The sequence below is a fragment of the Myotis nattereri genome, assembly GCF_964212035.1.
Source record: "Myotis nattereri genome assembly, chromosome: 1".
In the NCBI taxonomy this organism is placed as follows: Eukaryota; Metazoa; Chordata; class Mammalia; order Chiroptera; family Vespertilionidae; genus Myotis; species Myotis nattereri.
This window is the reverse complement of record NC_138075.1, coordinates 27214431-27228355: the sequence shown is the minus strand read 5'-3', so window position 1 is coordinate 27228355 and position 13925 is coordinate 27214431. Positions and strand designations below refer to the sequence as shown.

General features: G+C 48.4%; 2 protein-coding genes across 2 annotated transcripts in view; one reads left to right on the top strand and one right to left on the bottom strand.

Annotated features, from left to right (window-relative positions):
* Positions 1–570: 570 nt before the first annotated feature.
* Positions 571–1425, bottom strand: LOC308514228 (aquaporin-9-like; the record flags this gene model as incomplete). The annotated part of the gene is made up of 1 exon (XM_081084310.1): positions 571–1425. One exon carries the CDS (start codon positions 1423–1425, stop codon positions 571–573), a length of 855 nt encoding a protein of 284 aa, XP_080940436.1.
* A 9069-nt stretch (positions 1426–10494) lies between these two features.
* Positions 10495–13925, top strand: part of SMOC1 (SPARC related modular calcium binding 1) — a 137860-nt gene continuing 134429 nt past the window's right edge. The window contains exon 1 of the mRNA XM_081087628.1: positions 10495–10902. Within this exon, the coding sequence (XP_080943754.1) occupies positions 10804–10902 (99 nt within the window). The 5' untranslated portion in view covers positions 10495–10803. The remainder of the gene's footprint in view (positions 10903–13925) is intronic.

The window sequence follows — 13925 nt, the reverse complement described above, 5'->3', positions numbered from 1 at the left end:
TGGCCTTGCCCCCAGATTTGTTCACTGGGTCTTTGTCTTTCTTGGCCAACTTTCCAGTATCTTTCTCTTCCTCCTCCTCCTCCTCCTCCTCCTCCTCCTCCTCCTCCTCCTCCTCCTCCTCCTTCTTATTTTTAATATTCAGAATGTAACCTTTATGGGTTTGAAAATAAGGCTTTGGTGATGCTGTTTCATACAGATAATGCAGCTGAGACCATCCAAATAAGTCCAAGGTCGAAGTCTCAAGTTATCAGTGCTCACTCAGCAAAAAAAATTCACATGAAAGAATGAAACAAACAGGGCGGAGAGAAGTCTCTTTCACGAGACAGTCCATGTTACTCTGAAGGCAGGGGGAACTGGTAGAGAAGAGGTCAGTATTTTCAAAGCTTTATTCAGATGCTTTTCCAATCAAGTGTCCCAAATGGCTAGCAGAGAAAATTGGGAAGATCTCCCCCAGTCTCATGACTATACAGACACCTGGATGCCGTCTTCCCGGAAGAGAACATCAGCTCAGCCTACTGTAAACTTAGGACTGAACACGCCGCTACATTTCCACACTAAACTCATGTGTCTCTAGTTTGTCCTCGGTTGTTCTGCCTCAAAGTCTGTATTCAGGTTTGGATGGTGGATTTCAATGAAAAGAACGTAGATGAGGCCTCCCATGGCAGCACCAACCATAGGGCCCACGACAGGAATCCACCAGAAGTTATTTCCAGCTTTGAAGACATCAAACCCCCATCCCGCCAAAGCAGTGAAAAGCCTGGGACCTAGGTCTCGAGCTGGATTCATGGCACAGCCACAGTTCAGTTCCATGGAGGTGGTAAGCACCAGAATCAGGAGGGCGATGACAACGGGCTCCAGGCCTTTGGGGACGCTCCAGTTTCTGGAGTCAAAGATGGCAAAGACAACCATGAGGAGGAACATGGTGGACACTACTTGGTCTGCAAACCCATTTGCCAGAGACAGATACGGAGCTGGGTATGTTGCAAAAATCTGTGCTGTTGCATTTTCTCCCACGATGTACAGTTCTCCACCAGCAAAGGACATAAATGCATCATAGTAAACACCAAAGAGGATTGCGGACCCTGTGAAGGCTCCCAAGAGCTGGGCTCCCACATAAAAAGGAAATTTGAACCATTTCATCCGCCCAAAGAGACACATTGCAAAAGACACAGCAGGGTTGATGTGGCCACCAGAGACGCCCCCAGCCACATAAACGGCCATTCCGACTGCTACTGAAAAGCCAACATTCACAACGAAGGCTCCTCCAGAAGTTCCGCGACTGAGGACGGATTGGGCAACAGAGCCACATCCGAGAACGATCATTATACATGTGCCCAAGAACTCGGAGAGCATTTCTTTAGCCAAACTGTTCTTCAATATCAGTCTCTGCCTGAAGCGTCTCCTCTGTACCTCCTCAGATTGCATGGTGGCTTCTCCAAGGACCACTCTTTCCACTAGTACCTGCTTTGTCTGCTCCCTACTTCACTCACACATGTCAGCATCTTTCTTCTTGTTGTCCTTGGACTGCAGGGTGAAACTTGAACAGCTGCTACCACGGCTGCCTCGATAAGATGTCGGACAAAAACAAAAGTGATCGTTTAGATTTTTGTGCACCAACATTTACTTGAAGTGGTTTGTGATAGTCGAATGTCGAAGGCAGGTGTGTATAAAAAGAGGAAATAGATAATGTAGAAATAAAAACATGAAATGGATTGAAGATATTATGTTTATCAATCTGAAAATGAAAATGTTTTATAATTATGGAGCAAAGATGATGGCCATCAAAACTAGGAAAATATAGAATAAAATTTTGGGTTTATTATATTTAAATTCTTTTAAAAAATATTTTTATTGATTCTTAGAGAGAGAGGAAGGGAGAGGGATAGAGAGATAGAAACATCGATGAGAGAGAAACATCACTGATCGACTGCCTCCTGCACACCTTGTACTGGAGATCCAGCCTGCAACCTGGCCACGTGCCCTGACTGGGAATCGAATTGGTGACCTCTTGGTTCATGGGTTGATGCTCAACCACTGAGCCACACTGGCTGGGCTATATTTAAATTCTTATTAACATTTCTAACAAAGTTGATTTTTCAGCCTCCAAGATGGCTCCCACTGATCCCTGCCTTCTGGTATTCACACCCATATATATTCCCCAACATTGTTCCAGGGTTGGCCTGTGTGATAAATAGAATATGGCAGAAGTGATGGTATGTCACTCTTGAGATTAAGTTATAAAAGACTGGCTTCCATCTTGGCCTCTCTCATTGATCACTTGCTCTGGGCAGAAGCCAGCTATCCTATTGCGAGGATCCGCATGGAGAAGAATGAAAGTATCCAGCCAATAGCCAGTGAGGAATAGAGGCCTGCTAACAACCACATGGCTGAGATTGGAAGTGGGTCTTTTAGCCATAGATGATGGTAATCCTTTGCTTATAGGTTGGCAGCAACTAGAACTGGGTACATAAATTATGGGGTCACCCTAGCTGGTTTGGCTCAGTGGATAGTGTGTTGGCCTGCAGACTGAAGGGTTCTGGGTTTGATTCCAGTCAAGGGCACCTGCCTGGGTTGAGGGCTCAATCCCCAGTTTGGGGGCATGCAGGAGGCAGCCGATCAATGATTCTCTCTCATCATTGATGTTTCTATCTCTCTCTGCCTTTCCATTCCTCTTTGAAATCAATAAAAATATATTTAAAAATTATGGGGTCCAGAGGAAAACAAAAATGGGGGGGTCCTTGTTAAAAAATTATTAAAAATTTCAAGACATCAACAGCAGAGGATTAAGCCAAATGTGAGACTTTTTGTGGCTACATAGGTTGCACGCCTATGAAGCTGGCCCTGATTGCAGCCTCATGAGAGACCCTGAGCCAGAACCACCCAGCTAAGCCATTCCTAGATTCCTGATCCATAGAAATGGTGAGATAATGTTTGTTGTTTTAAGTTTTTGGACTAATGATATGTAGCAATAGATAATGAATATAGTATCCCTTTATTCCTACTTCTGTAAATTATTTGTAAAATGACTTAAAGCTATAAAAACATAGCCCTGGGTGGTATGGCTCAGTTGATTGGGCATCATCCTGTGCATTGGGAAGTTGCAGGCTTGATTCTTGGTCAAGGGCATATGCCAGGGTTGCAGGCTCAAGCCCCTATCCATGTTGCATTCTCACATTGATGTTTCTCTCTTCCTCTTTCTTCCTCTCTTGAAAAATCAATAAACTATTAAAAATCATAAAATTTGTTTGACTGGTTTGTCTCTGTGCTAGTATATTAAAACATGAAATGAGTCCATCAGACCCAGATAGTAAATAGTATAACTCTTTTTTTCTGAATTACTGAGAATTAAAGGGATAAGAGTGATCTTGTTAGTCGAAAATTTACTTCCATGTTCTCTCCAGCTCTTGCACATGCTGTTTGCTGTGCCCAGAACGCTTTCCCCCTTCTCTTTGTTCAGCTTAAACATCATATTCTCAGGAAAGCTAACCCTCCAGACCGAGTTAGGCATCTTTTTAATAACTCTCAAAATACCCTGTACATCTTTGCAGTTCTGTGGACACTTGTAATTAGTGAATTATTAATAACTAGAGGCCCAGTGCACAAATTCATGCACCAGTGGGGTCCCTCGGCCTGGCCTGTGGGATCGGGCCAAAACAGGCTCTCCAACATCTTCTGAGGGGTCCTGGATTGCGAGAGGGTGCAGGCCAGGCCAAGGGACCCCACCAGTGCATGACTGGGGCCAGGGAGGGACATGGGAGTTTGGCCAGCCGGGGAGGGACCACAGGAGGGCTCCAGGGTGTGTCCAGGCCGTCTTGCTCAGTCCCGATTGGCCGGACCCCAGCAGCAAGCTAACCTACCAGTCAGAGCATCTGCCCCCTGGTGGTCAGTGCACGTCATAGCGAGTGGTTGATCGGCCTTAGCATATCATTAGCAAATTACGCTCTGATTGGTTGAATGGCTGACCGGACGACTGGATACTTAGCATATTAGGCTTTTATTATATAGGATTAGTTGCATAATGTCTGTCTTCCCAATAAACTGTAAGCTCTTTGAGGTTAATCACCTTCTCCCTTTGTCCTTATTGTGTACCCAGTGGCTAGTGCAATACTAGGTACACTGTTGGAATGCAATGACATTTGTTTGATTGACTAGTTTGTCTCAGTGTCAATGGATTTGGATGATTTACAGGAGAGAGGACCTTTTGGCAATGCTTTCTGTGGAGTACCCAACTGTGGTGATTACACAGTTGGGCCTTCACAGGACCCAACTGTGAGGACATGGAAAAGGCTCCTTGCCTCCTGGGCTTCAGTGTAAACAATACAAACCAATGATGCCCACAAATGAAAATCAAAGCAGGTGAGTGCGGAAAACCCATATACACGGAAACAGGAGTCAGCCTTTAGTAATACACAAACTATCAAGTGCAAATATAGCATATGCTTCTGACTCTTAAAACCAATAGATTTAAGAGGATGCCGAAACTTGTGATGTGTGCGTAAAGTTTAAGGACCACCCTTGATAAGGTTAATCTTTGTGGTTAAGCCTCAGTTCTTCATCTGCATAATGGCACTAATAATACCGACTCCACAGGCTGAGCCTGAGGACATGAGAACACATAGAAAAAGTGCTTAGCAAAAAAGTTCAGCTGCTGGTAGCACAAGGTAGATTGGGTTCAAATTCTGGTCTGATAGTTGTTTCTGGCTATGTGAGTTATGTAGCCTCCCCCAAATCTCAGTTCCTTTCTTAGTAAAATGGGGACAATAATGGCACCTACCTCATAGAGTAAATGCCAGAGTGTGTGTTTAAGGTCTGCATATTTGGCATTTGCTAAGCCCTCCCACTTACTACTACTACTATTACTAATTTTGAAACCGGGTCACAGAAAAGTAACTGAATGAAGAGAGAGATTCCTCGGTAGGTGGAAGAGGGGAAAGTAATAGAAACATGAATACAGAAGATCGCCAAGAATATTTTCACAAAGATGTGCATTATTCTTGGTGATCATAATTGACCACTGGTCTCTTTAAGAGGCTCCTTTCTTGCCACCCTGGCACCATGTGGCTTGAGCTTTGTCAAAGTATGTTCTTGGTTCCTCCCGCTTGAAGAAACCAAGAGGGAAATGCCAGAAGTAAATTTTTTGTGGCATCAATAGTCTGGGTAAAAATAGAACTACCATGTGATCCAGCAACTCTGCTGCTGGTATTTATCGGAAGAAAACCAAAACACTAACTTGAAAAGGTGCCTGCACCCATGTTCTTGGCGGCATTATTTACAATAGCCAAGATGTGGAAACTACCTAAGTGTCCATTGATGAATGAATGGATAAAAATAATGTGGCATACACATACAGTAAAATGTTATTCAGCCATAAAAAAATTAGAGGTCATGCCATTTGTAACAACATGGATGGACCTTGAGAGCATTATGGTAAGTGAAATAAATCAGAAAAAGATAGATACAGTATAATCTCACTGATCTGTGACATTTAAAAATAAAACAAAGCAACAACAAACTGAGCTCATACCGAGAACAGCTAGGTGGTTGTCAGAGGTGGCGGATGGAGGTGGCAAAACGGGTGAAGAGAGTCGAAAGGTACAAACTTCCAGTTTATAGGACGAATAAACTCTGCGGATAGAATGTACAGCATGGTGACTATACAGTTAACAATACTGTACTATATATTTGAAAGTTGCCGAGAGAGTAGATCTTCAAAGTTCTCATCACAAGAAAAATAATTGTAACTACGAGGTGACAGATGTTAGCTAGACTTATTGTGGTAACCATTTCATAATATATACAAATATCAAATCATTATGTTATACACCTTGGGCAAATACAATGTTATATGTCAATTACATCTAAAAAAAAGAGTCTGGGTGTCTGGCTCTAAGACCATTAGTATTTTTCAGCTGGACATGCAGAGCTAGAGGGAAGCCACACTGAATCCTCTGGACTCCATTGCATTGTCCATGGTTCTTTCATTTGGCAACTCAAGCTGTCATAATAATGTGAGCCCCTACTTTAGTGGTCCCAGTATTTTATTCTTCCTTAGCAGCATAAACCCTGATTTTTACTGAATACCTTTGGCCTATTTGAGCTAAGAACATTCCTCTCCCATCCCCCAGCCTTCTTTGAAAGTAGATGTGGTCATATGACTACGTTCTTCTAGCCAATAGATAAAATTAAATGTGACTTCTGGGAAGTGTTCTTAAAAACAGAGGCATGCTCACCCTAGCCAGTTTTGCTCAGTGGATAGAGCATCGGCCTGTGTGGACTGAAGGTCCAGGATTCCATTGCGGTCAAGGGCATGTACCTGGTTGCAGGTTCCCTGGCCCTGGTTGGGGTGAGTGCAGGAGGCAACCAATCGATGGGTCCCTCTCTCACCAGATGTTTCTCTTTGTCTCTCCCTTTCCCTTCCACTCTCTAAAAATCAATGGATATATATCTCCAGGTGAGGATTAACAACAACAACAACAACAACAAAATAGAGGCATGCTCTTCTTTCACCCTTTTCCCTCTCCATTGACTGGAAAACAGATGTGATGGCTAGACTTGAGCAGCCATCTTGGACCATGAGGCAGAAGCTGCTCATTAAGAATGACAGAGTGATACTAGAGGACCCTAGGTTAGAAGGAACCACACTACACTGTGAAGGGAGTTTGGGTACAAAAGAGAGAAATAAGCTTCTAAATTGTCACTATAATTATTTTTGTCATGCATATTTACATCCTTATTGAGGTGTAACTGACAAAACTGTGAGATATTTAAAGTGGTTTGATATGTGTGTACAGTGTGAATTGACTCCCCCATTGAGTTAATTAACACATCCATCACCGTGTGTGTGTGTGTGTGTGTGTGTGTGTGTGTGTGTGTGTTCATGCATATCTAAAATTTAAGGACTGACCTGGTAAGGTTAACTTCTGTGGGTGAACCTCCTCTGCATAATGGGACTAATAATAACTCCCCAGCCAATGCCAAGTGTTACTGCAAGTTATTTATAAACCCGGAAACAGAACCCAGGATTCTTGGTGTCCCAGGCTTCTGAGCTCAGTAGTTTATTTTAAAAGAGTCGGACCTTAGATGCAACTCACCTTTTTCTGTTGGTAGCTGTTGTCACAAGTGAAGCAAACAGAAATCAAGGTGTATTTATATGATAGGAGCCCCTTTCTCCAAAGCCCCATTCCAGATCTACCTTCTTCATGAGACCTTCCCTATCCATTGGCTCTGTTCTGGGCCCCCGCTCTCCGAGTGCCTGTAACACATCTCAGGCTTCGCTCTCCAATGTGGTCCCCAAGTACCTGTCTGCTGTGTGTTCTTAATTAGACTGTAACCTCTCAGAGGGCAGGGTGTGCACCCAAAGGTCCCTCCTAATGATGGGCATGTGTTGGGCACAGAAGGAGATGCATCAAAGTGCTTGTTAAAATGAACGGGGAGGTTTTATTCCTGTGTACAGGACAAGGCAAGCTTCCTCTGGATTAGGCAGAAACAGACTTATTTGAAATGGGCATGCCTAGCTAGGACTAAATATGTGAGGCCCTTAGGCCTCAATACGGGATATAAAGTATTCTTTTTCTTCTACTGAACTATCCCCTTGCAAATAGAAGTCCCACAGGACCAGAGGTATGGCTGAAACTGGACAGACCAGATGCTGGGATAGCTAGATTTATTTATTAGCCTGGCCTCCAGGGAAAGAAGAAACTTGTCAATTTCATTCTTTGCTTGGATCTAAAGATCGAGCCTGGCAAAGCGACGCTCTTTGGGACTAACAGTCCTCTGGAATTTCTAACCTTTTCTGGAGAAGAAAATGCATCATTTGAATGATGGCCATGGTTTCAACAGGCCCTGCATGCCAACCAGAGGGAAAGAAAATACTTGCTGAGCAAAGTAACTGGAAAGCCCTCGCTCATATTTTAAATGGAGCGACATGGTTGCCATCCAGAATAATGCAGTCTTTTGGACCAGAGACTACTTGGAAGCAAGCAGTCTGGCTGGAAGGCAGCATGTGGTGTTATGGATGGAAAGGACTATTGCAATGCCTTTTCCCTGGGCAGTTGGCGCTGCCAGAGACGGGGGCCATCTCAAGCATATTTACTTACTCCAACAGTTTTCTCAATAATTCCAGCAACAGAAAGAAGTTGACCAGCCTGATGGGGGTGCAGATAGCCAGGTGGTAGAGTCAGGACACACCCGTCAGGCTTCTGAGCCCAGCGGTAACATTTCCACCCTGCGGAGCCCTAGTTGGGTAAACACTTAGGTGGGCACGTGGGAATTGATGGAAGTGCTGCGTGAGGCGCAGGAGTCCTGGACAAGTGTCACGAGTCCAGCTGGGCGCGTTCCCAGGGTGCCAGATTGCAAGGGCCGTTTCCAGGAAGGGCTGACCCTTGCTGTTTCCACGCTCTTTCCCTGGAGCTCAGTGAAGCTCAGCAGCCTCCGTTCCCTCGCAGGGCACGGAAGAAATTCCCAAGGAGCACACGGGGATCGTCTAATCCTATGGCTTTTAATATGGGACTTTGCAGCCCCGGCGGCGTGGCTCAGTGGTTGAGCGTTGACCTATGAACCAGGAGGTCATGGTTCAATTCCCAGTCAGGGCACATGCCCGGGTTGCAGGCTCGATCCCCAGTGTGGGCATGCAGGAGGCAGCCGATCAATGATTCTCTCTCATCATGGATGTTTCTAACTCTCTCTCCCTCTCTAAATTAATACATATATTTATTTATTTAAAAAGATGGTCCATTACAGTCATCATATGGGAGAGGCAGAATTAGACTCTGAAAACTTGGGCTTGAATCTCGAATGTCATTCACCAGCCAAATGAAGGCAGGCAAGTCTCATGGAGTATCCGTTTACTTCCTGTGAAGTTGAATCTATCTACTACTTGCCAGATGGTGATACTTTTAACATAATCATTCTAAGGGCTTTATATACTCCATCTTTTTTAAAACCCCCGAAAACAAATCATGAGGTGGATGGTATTTTTATCCCTTTTACAGCGGGAAAATTGGATCCCAGACAAGTGAAGTGACTCATGCAAGGTTATACCACTAGGTGGCAGACCCAGGATTTGAACCCATCCTGTCCAGCTCCAGAGAGCAGGTCTGACCACTGCACTGTGTCCCAGCAGAGGAAGCTAGGCAGTTCTCTTAGAGGTGTTCTTCATTTTTTTTGTTTGGAGAACTATAAGTACGCTGTTAGTGCTCCGGCATCAAGTTCAGGCTGTTTGATCTGAGGGTGCTGGGGAGAGTTGAAGCCTTTTAGGCAGGGAGTGGTGCAGCCAGGTTTGCTCTCTGGAAGAATAACTGACTACAGGGTGGGAAGCTTGTTCGTACAACCCAGGAGGGAAGTCGTAGGGGAGCAGAGCTAACCTTTGTCGGGGCCTCGCAGGCCCAGACAAGGAGGAGGAGTTAAGCGTTGGTGCTGTTTCTAGTCTGGTGGGGAAAAGAATTTTTCTTGTGAAGTGGGTGGTCCATACCAACGGAGTAAACTCTAAGGGTTGTGCTTCACACAAAGAGAGAAACCTGGTTCTCCTGGGCGATTGTACTGGTTTGGAGCTGGTGTGAGGCTTGGCTATTCCCAAGATGGCCCTCTGGGGACCACCCTGGGCAGAACCTTCCAACATCCAACTGGACCCTTTGCTGCACTGTCCTATCCAAGTGCGTCAGGCACCCAGGAGGGGGTCTTCCCTCCCTCCTCTGACCCATCTCTGGGGTCTTTGCATCCACAGATTCCCTCTCCCCCACCAGGAGACACTGGCCCCTTTGATCCCTGCTCCCAGGCCACGGAGAGGCTACCCCTTGGCCCTCCAGTTCAAGGCCGGGAGCCAGAATGCCTGGGTTCCAATCCCAGATCCACCACAGACCACTGGTGGGCCATTATTCCACACTCACAGGGCCCTCCCAGGAGGCAGATGCCAAGCAGGGCTTCACCTTGTCTCTTTGCTACTTCTCCGGTCCTGGGACAACTGCTGTAGGACTTAGGTGTCACCTTCTTTGAAAGAAGTTAATGCCCACTCCCCACTCCCAACGCCAGAAACAGCCTACCCTGTAGGGGTCATCCAGTGACTTCCCAGCTCTTCTTGGTGTTGAAACAGCGGGTAAGCAGTGTCTTGGCGCCTCTGTGCCCCAGGACCCTTATCAGAAAAATGGGGCTAGGAGACTTTCCCTGTCTATTTCACTGGGCTGTTGTGGCAGCTCAAACTCTTGTGCTGAAATCGATAGGAGCCTAAGGCATTGCTGTCAGCTGGGTGGGCGTTCTGGTAGGTTAGGGCTGCTGCCGCTCTCTCAGGCTTCCTCGGACAGCAGGGCGGGCCGAAAGTTCCTCTCCATCCCTCTTGCCAGAGCCCACTGGAGGGGACCAACTGTGTGTCTCTCCTCTTGGGGGAGGGGGGGGGGACCGCGAGCCGCCCCTCTATCTTCTCTCCCATTGGTTTTCACCTGCCAGAGGGGCGGCTGCTACGGGCCTCGCGGCCCGTCAATCAGGGCCCTCGGGCTCCGCCCCGCCCCCCTCGGGGGTTTATAACGGGAATTCCCATGGCCCAGGCTCTGGCAACCAACCTGCTGCCGCCGGGACCGGCCCAGCCGAGCGACTGCCGCGCGCAGAGCACACGCTCGCGCCCCAGCTCCCTCCTTCGCGGTTCATGACCGCGCGCTCTGCCCGCAGCCTCCGCCAGTCCGCGCTGCACCTCCGCCGCCGGCCGCCCTCCGCCGCCGCCAGGGCCCCCGCGGGAAGGCAGGCAGCGAGGCAGGCGCTGCAGTGCGCCCGGCGGAGCCCGCGACCCCGGCCCGCAGCCCGCAGCCCGCTGGCACCATGCTGCCCGCGCGCTGCGCCCGCCTGCTCACGCCCCACTTGCTGCTCGTGTTGGTGCAGTTGTCCCCGGCTCGCGGCCACCGCACCACCGGCCCCCGGGTAAGTGCGCCCCCAGTCGCGCGCCTACCTGCCGACGGAGACGAAGGTCGCTCGCTCTCATCCTCGGGGGGGGGGGGGGGGGGCGGGGGCGGGGGGAGGGGGAAAGAGGAAGGGAGGTGTCAGACCTTGTCTCCCCCCGCCCCCCACAAGTCTCCCGAGGGCTTCTTGGCGAAGTTGCTGAAATAAAAATTTCTCCCATTGTCTGTCCCCCACCCCCAATCCTTTCTTGCAGCAGCGACTCTGCCTACCCGCCCCCCCCCCCCCAAACCCCAACTGTCACTGATGGGTTTTCTTCACAGCTCTCTTCTCCCCGGGCATTTTGCTCCAAGACCCTTCGGGGTGCCTCCTGGGTCTCAGAGGCTCGCTCCTCGCTCCAGTAGGGCTGCCCTGTGGTCTCAACCCTGCGCCCGCTCCCGCTCCCGGAGCGCTGGCCTTCTTGGCAGGCGGCGGGGGGGGGGGGGGGGGGGCAGCTCTGCCTCCAGAGTTTTAGGTTACCCGAGAGCCACACAAGGACCTTGTGTTGTTTTAAAAAGCGATCGCTGCTCGTAAAACCCACAGCAGATAATTTTAATGCTCCCTCCTGCTGGGCACAGCCCTGGAGGAGGCTAGAGGTGGGGGGTGGGGGTGGGTGGGGGCTGTGGTGAGGTGGTGGAAAGGAGGTGCGCAGCGTGCAAGGGTCTCTTCCCCTGGCTTGGGGCTGGGAGCCTGGACTCCTTGTTGAACCTTGGTCTGATTGGAGATTCTGAACGATGTGAAACGTGCCAATTCTGTGCACAGGACAGGCTGTACAGGGCATTGTAAACTCCCCTGGAACCGACAGCATTGTGTTCATTTTTGGTCTAGATTATTGCCCCCCCCTCCCCCCTCCCCCCAAATTGGTCTAATGAAGAATTCCACTGCCTTAAAAAGTACTATTAAACCACCTTGTTGTTCATTTGGACCAAACAATCAGTCAAATTGTACTTAGACAACCTCTGGCCAAGAAGTAGCTTATGCCAGGCCGGTGGCCTCTCGAGGGTAGCTGCTTGCCTCCATTGACATCTTGGGAGTCCGTGAAGTAGCTAGGACCTTTGTGAAAACAAGGTTGGCTCCTTAATCCATGTGTGCTTTCCTGGGTCTCCGTGGGCCTAGCCTCCTTACCACCTGTTCAGGTCGCAGGTTCTCTATTCATAGCTCTTGCTATATGAGAATCGCCTTTATAGCTGTCGTGTGGAGAGCAAAAGCCTTGCAAAGTTTGACAAGCTTTAATGACTGCCCAGATGCTGGCTGATTGCATCCGAGCCGGGCTATCACCGTGAGATCAGATTTGCAGCCACTTAGGAAAGAAAAGTGTTTGTCCCCGTGTTGGGCCGGCCTTTGCTTTTATGACCAGATGTGCAACAGCAGCAGTTAAAGTGCCGCAGATTAGATCCAGGGCGTGTCATAAATCCTCGACAGCAGGCATTTCCAAAGCTGGGGCAAGTAAGGGCTCCGGGAGTGACTTTTATGGATGCAGTTGAGGATGCCTTTTAAATGAAGCTGCTTGGTTTGATATTAGGACCCGCAGCTCTTAAACGCTGAGGTCAGGAGAGCTATGGCGTTCCCTCCAATAATTAGGAACAGTCGAGAAAGAGATGCAGACCAGAGCACCCCTCCTGAAATCTGGATGCCCGCCCACATGAGGGGCCTGGAGACAAATGGTGGGGGGCTTATTTGCTGCTGGGCATGTCTAGCGTCTTAAGCCATATGGCTCTCCTTCCCTGACTCCTGAAATCGGAGGAAGCAACTTGTAGGGGAAAGCTAGGGTATTGGTTAGGTTTTCCTCCAACTTCTTTAGTTTTTAATTCGATAGAAGTGAGAGGACATAAATAGGAACTGTGAATATGTTTGTGTGTGTCCCACCTGCATTTCCCCCCCCACATCCCCCCCCCCCCCCACGTGTGTGTTTAGAAAGTACCCAGGGGAAGCTGCTGTCTTGAGCATGTGGCTACCTGCGTGCATTTATAGGCAACAATAGGCTACCACTTATGAATGCTTGGGCTACAGATTTCCAGGATCGCTTATGCTTATAAGAACATTTTGCACGTGAAACCCAGGGAGGCCAAACGGCTTGCTTGAAACACCCACGGTGCATTTGCAGCTCTGGGAGCCGAAGCACAGTCTCTATGGACTTACAGGTTGTGTGCTTGCCACACCACCAAGCAGCTGCAGGGAGTGCTCGTCAAACCAGGGCTGCCGTCACTGTTAAAGGAAGAGAGAGCTCAATGAGAAAATACTGAGCCCAGATGCATCAGGCAAGCCTGTAAGAGAGGGTTAGTAATAATACTTTTGGACGTTTGTGTCGCTAAAGGGTGCTGTCTTTGAGTTTCCACCTATTGCAAAGACTGCACTTCTCTCATGTGGCTCCTTGGTGGCCTCTGAAGTGTGGCTCTGAGTGCGAGTGGCAGTGTCATGGGAGGAGCAGAAACATCTGGCGTGTTGCAGTGTTCCCTTGGGCACCCCTTGGACTCTTCTGTTAATCTTTTGAGTGACAGAAGCTTAGGGATTGGCATCTTTTGCAGCTGGCTTTCTAGGAAACTGAGAGCATGCCCTTTTGGCTTAACTTTATCTGGCTCACTAATTGAGCTCCCCTGAGGCCTAGACCCCAATCCTTGCCCCCTTATTCGCTTCCTGCCTTCATAAAATTCCTGACATTTGTTTGACGCTGGAAACCAGCAGTGATCAGGTATCAGATTGGAGGCTATTATGTAGGAAGCACCTGAGTTTTTGGTCTCTCAGCTCTGAGCAGCATGGATACCTGGGGCATGGTTAGGATCCTTTTAATTACCAAGGAGACAGCCATTTCTGTAATCCTGTACAATTTACTGAAAATGTTTTACAGGGAGGATGGGATGGGGGTGGGGGGAGGAACTCCCCAAGGCCAATGGATGGTCAGGCCAAGCTAGCTGCCTGTCTTTGTCTAATCCTCTGTCTGCCCTTGAAAGTTGGGAGCTGAGTGAGGGCAGGAACTGTGCCCATCTTGTCTGTCAGTGTATCCCCAGAGC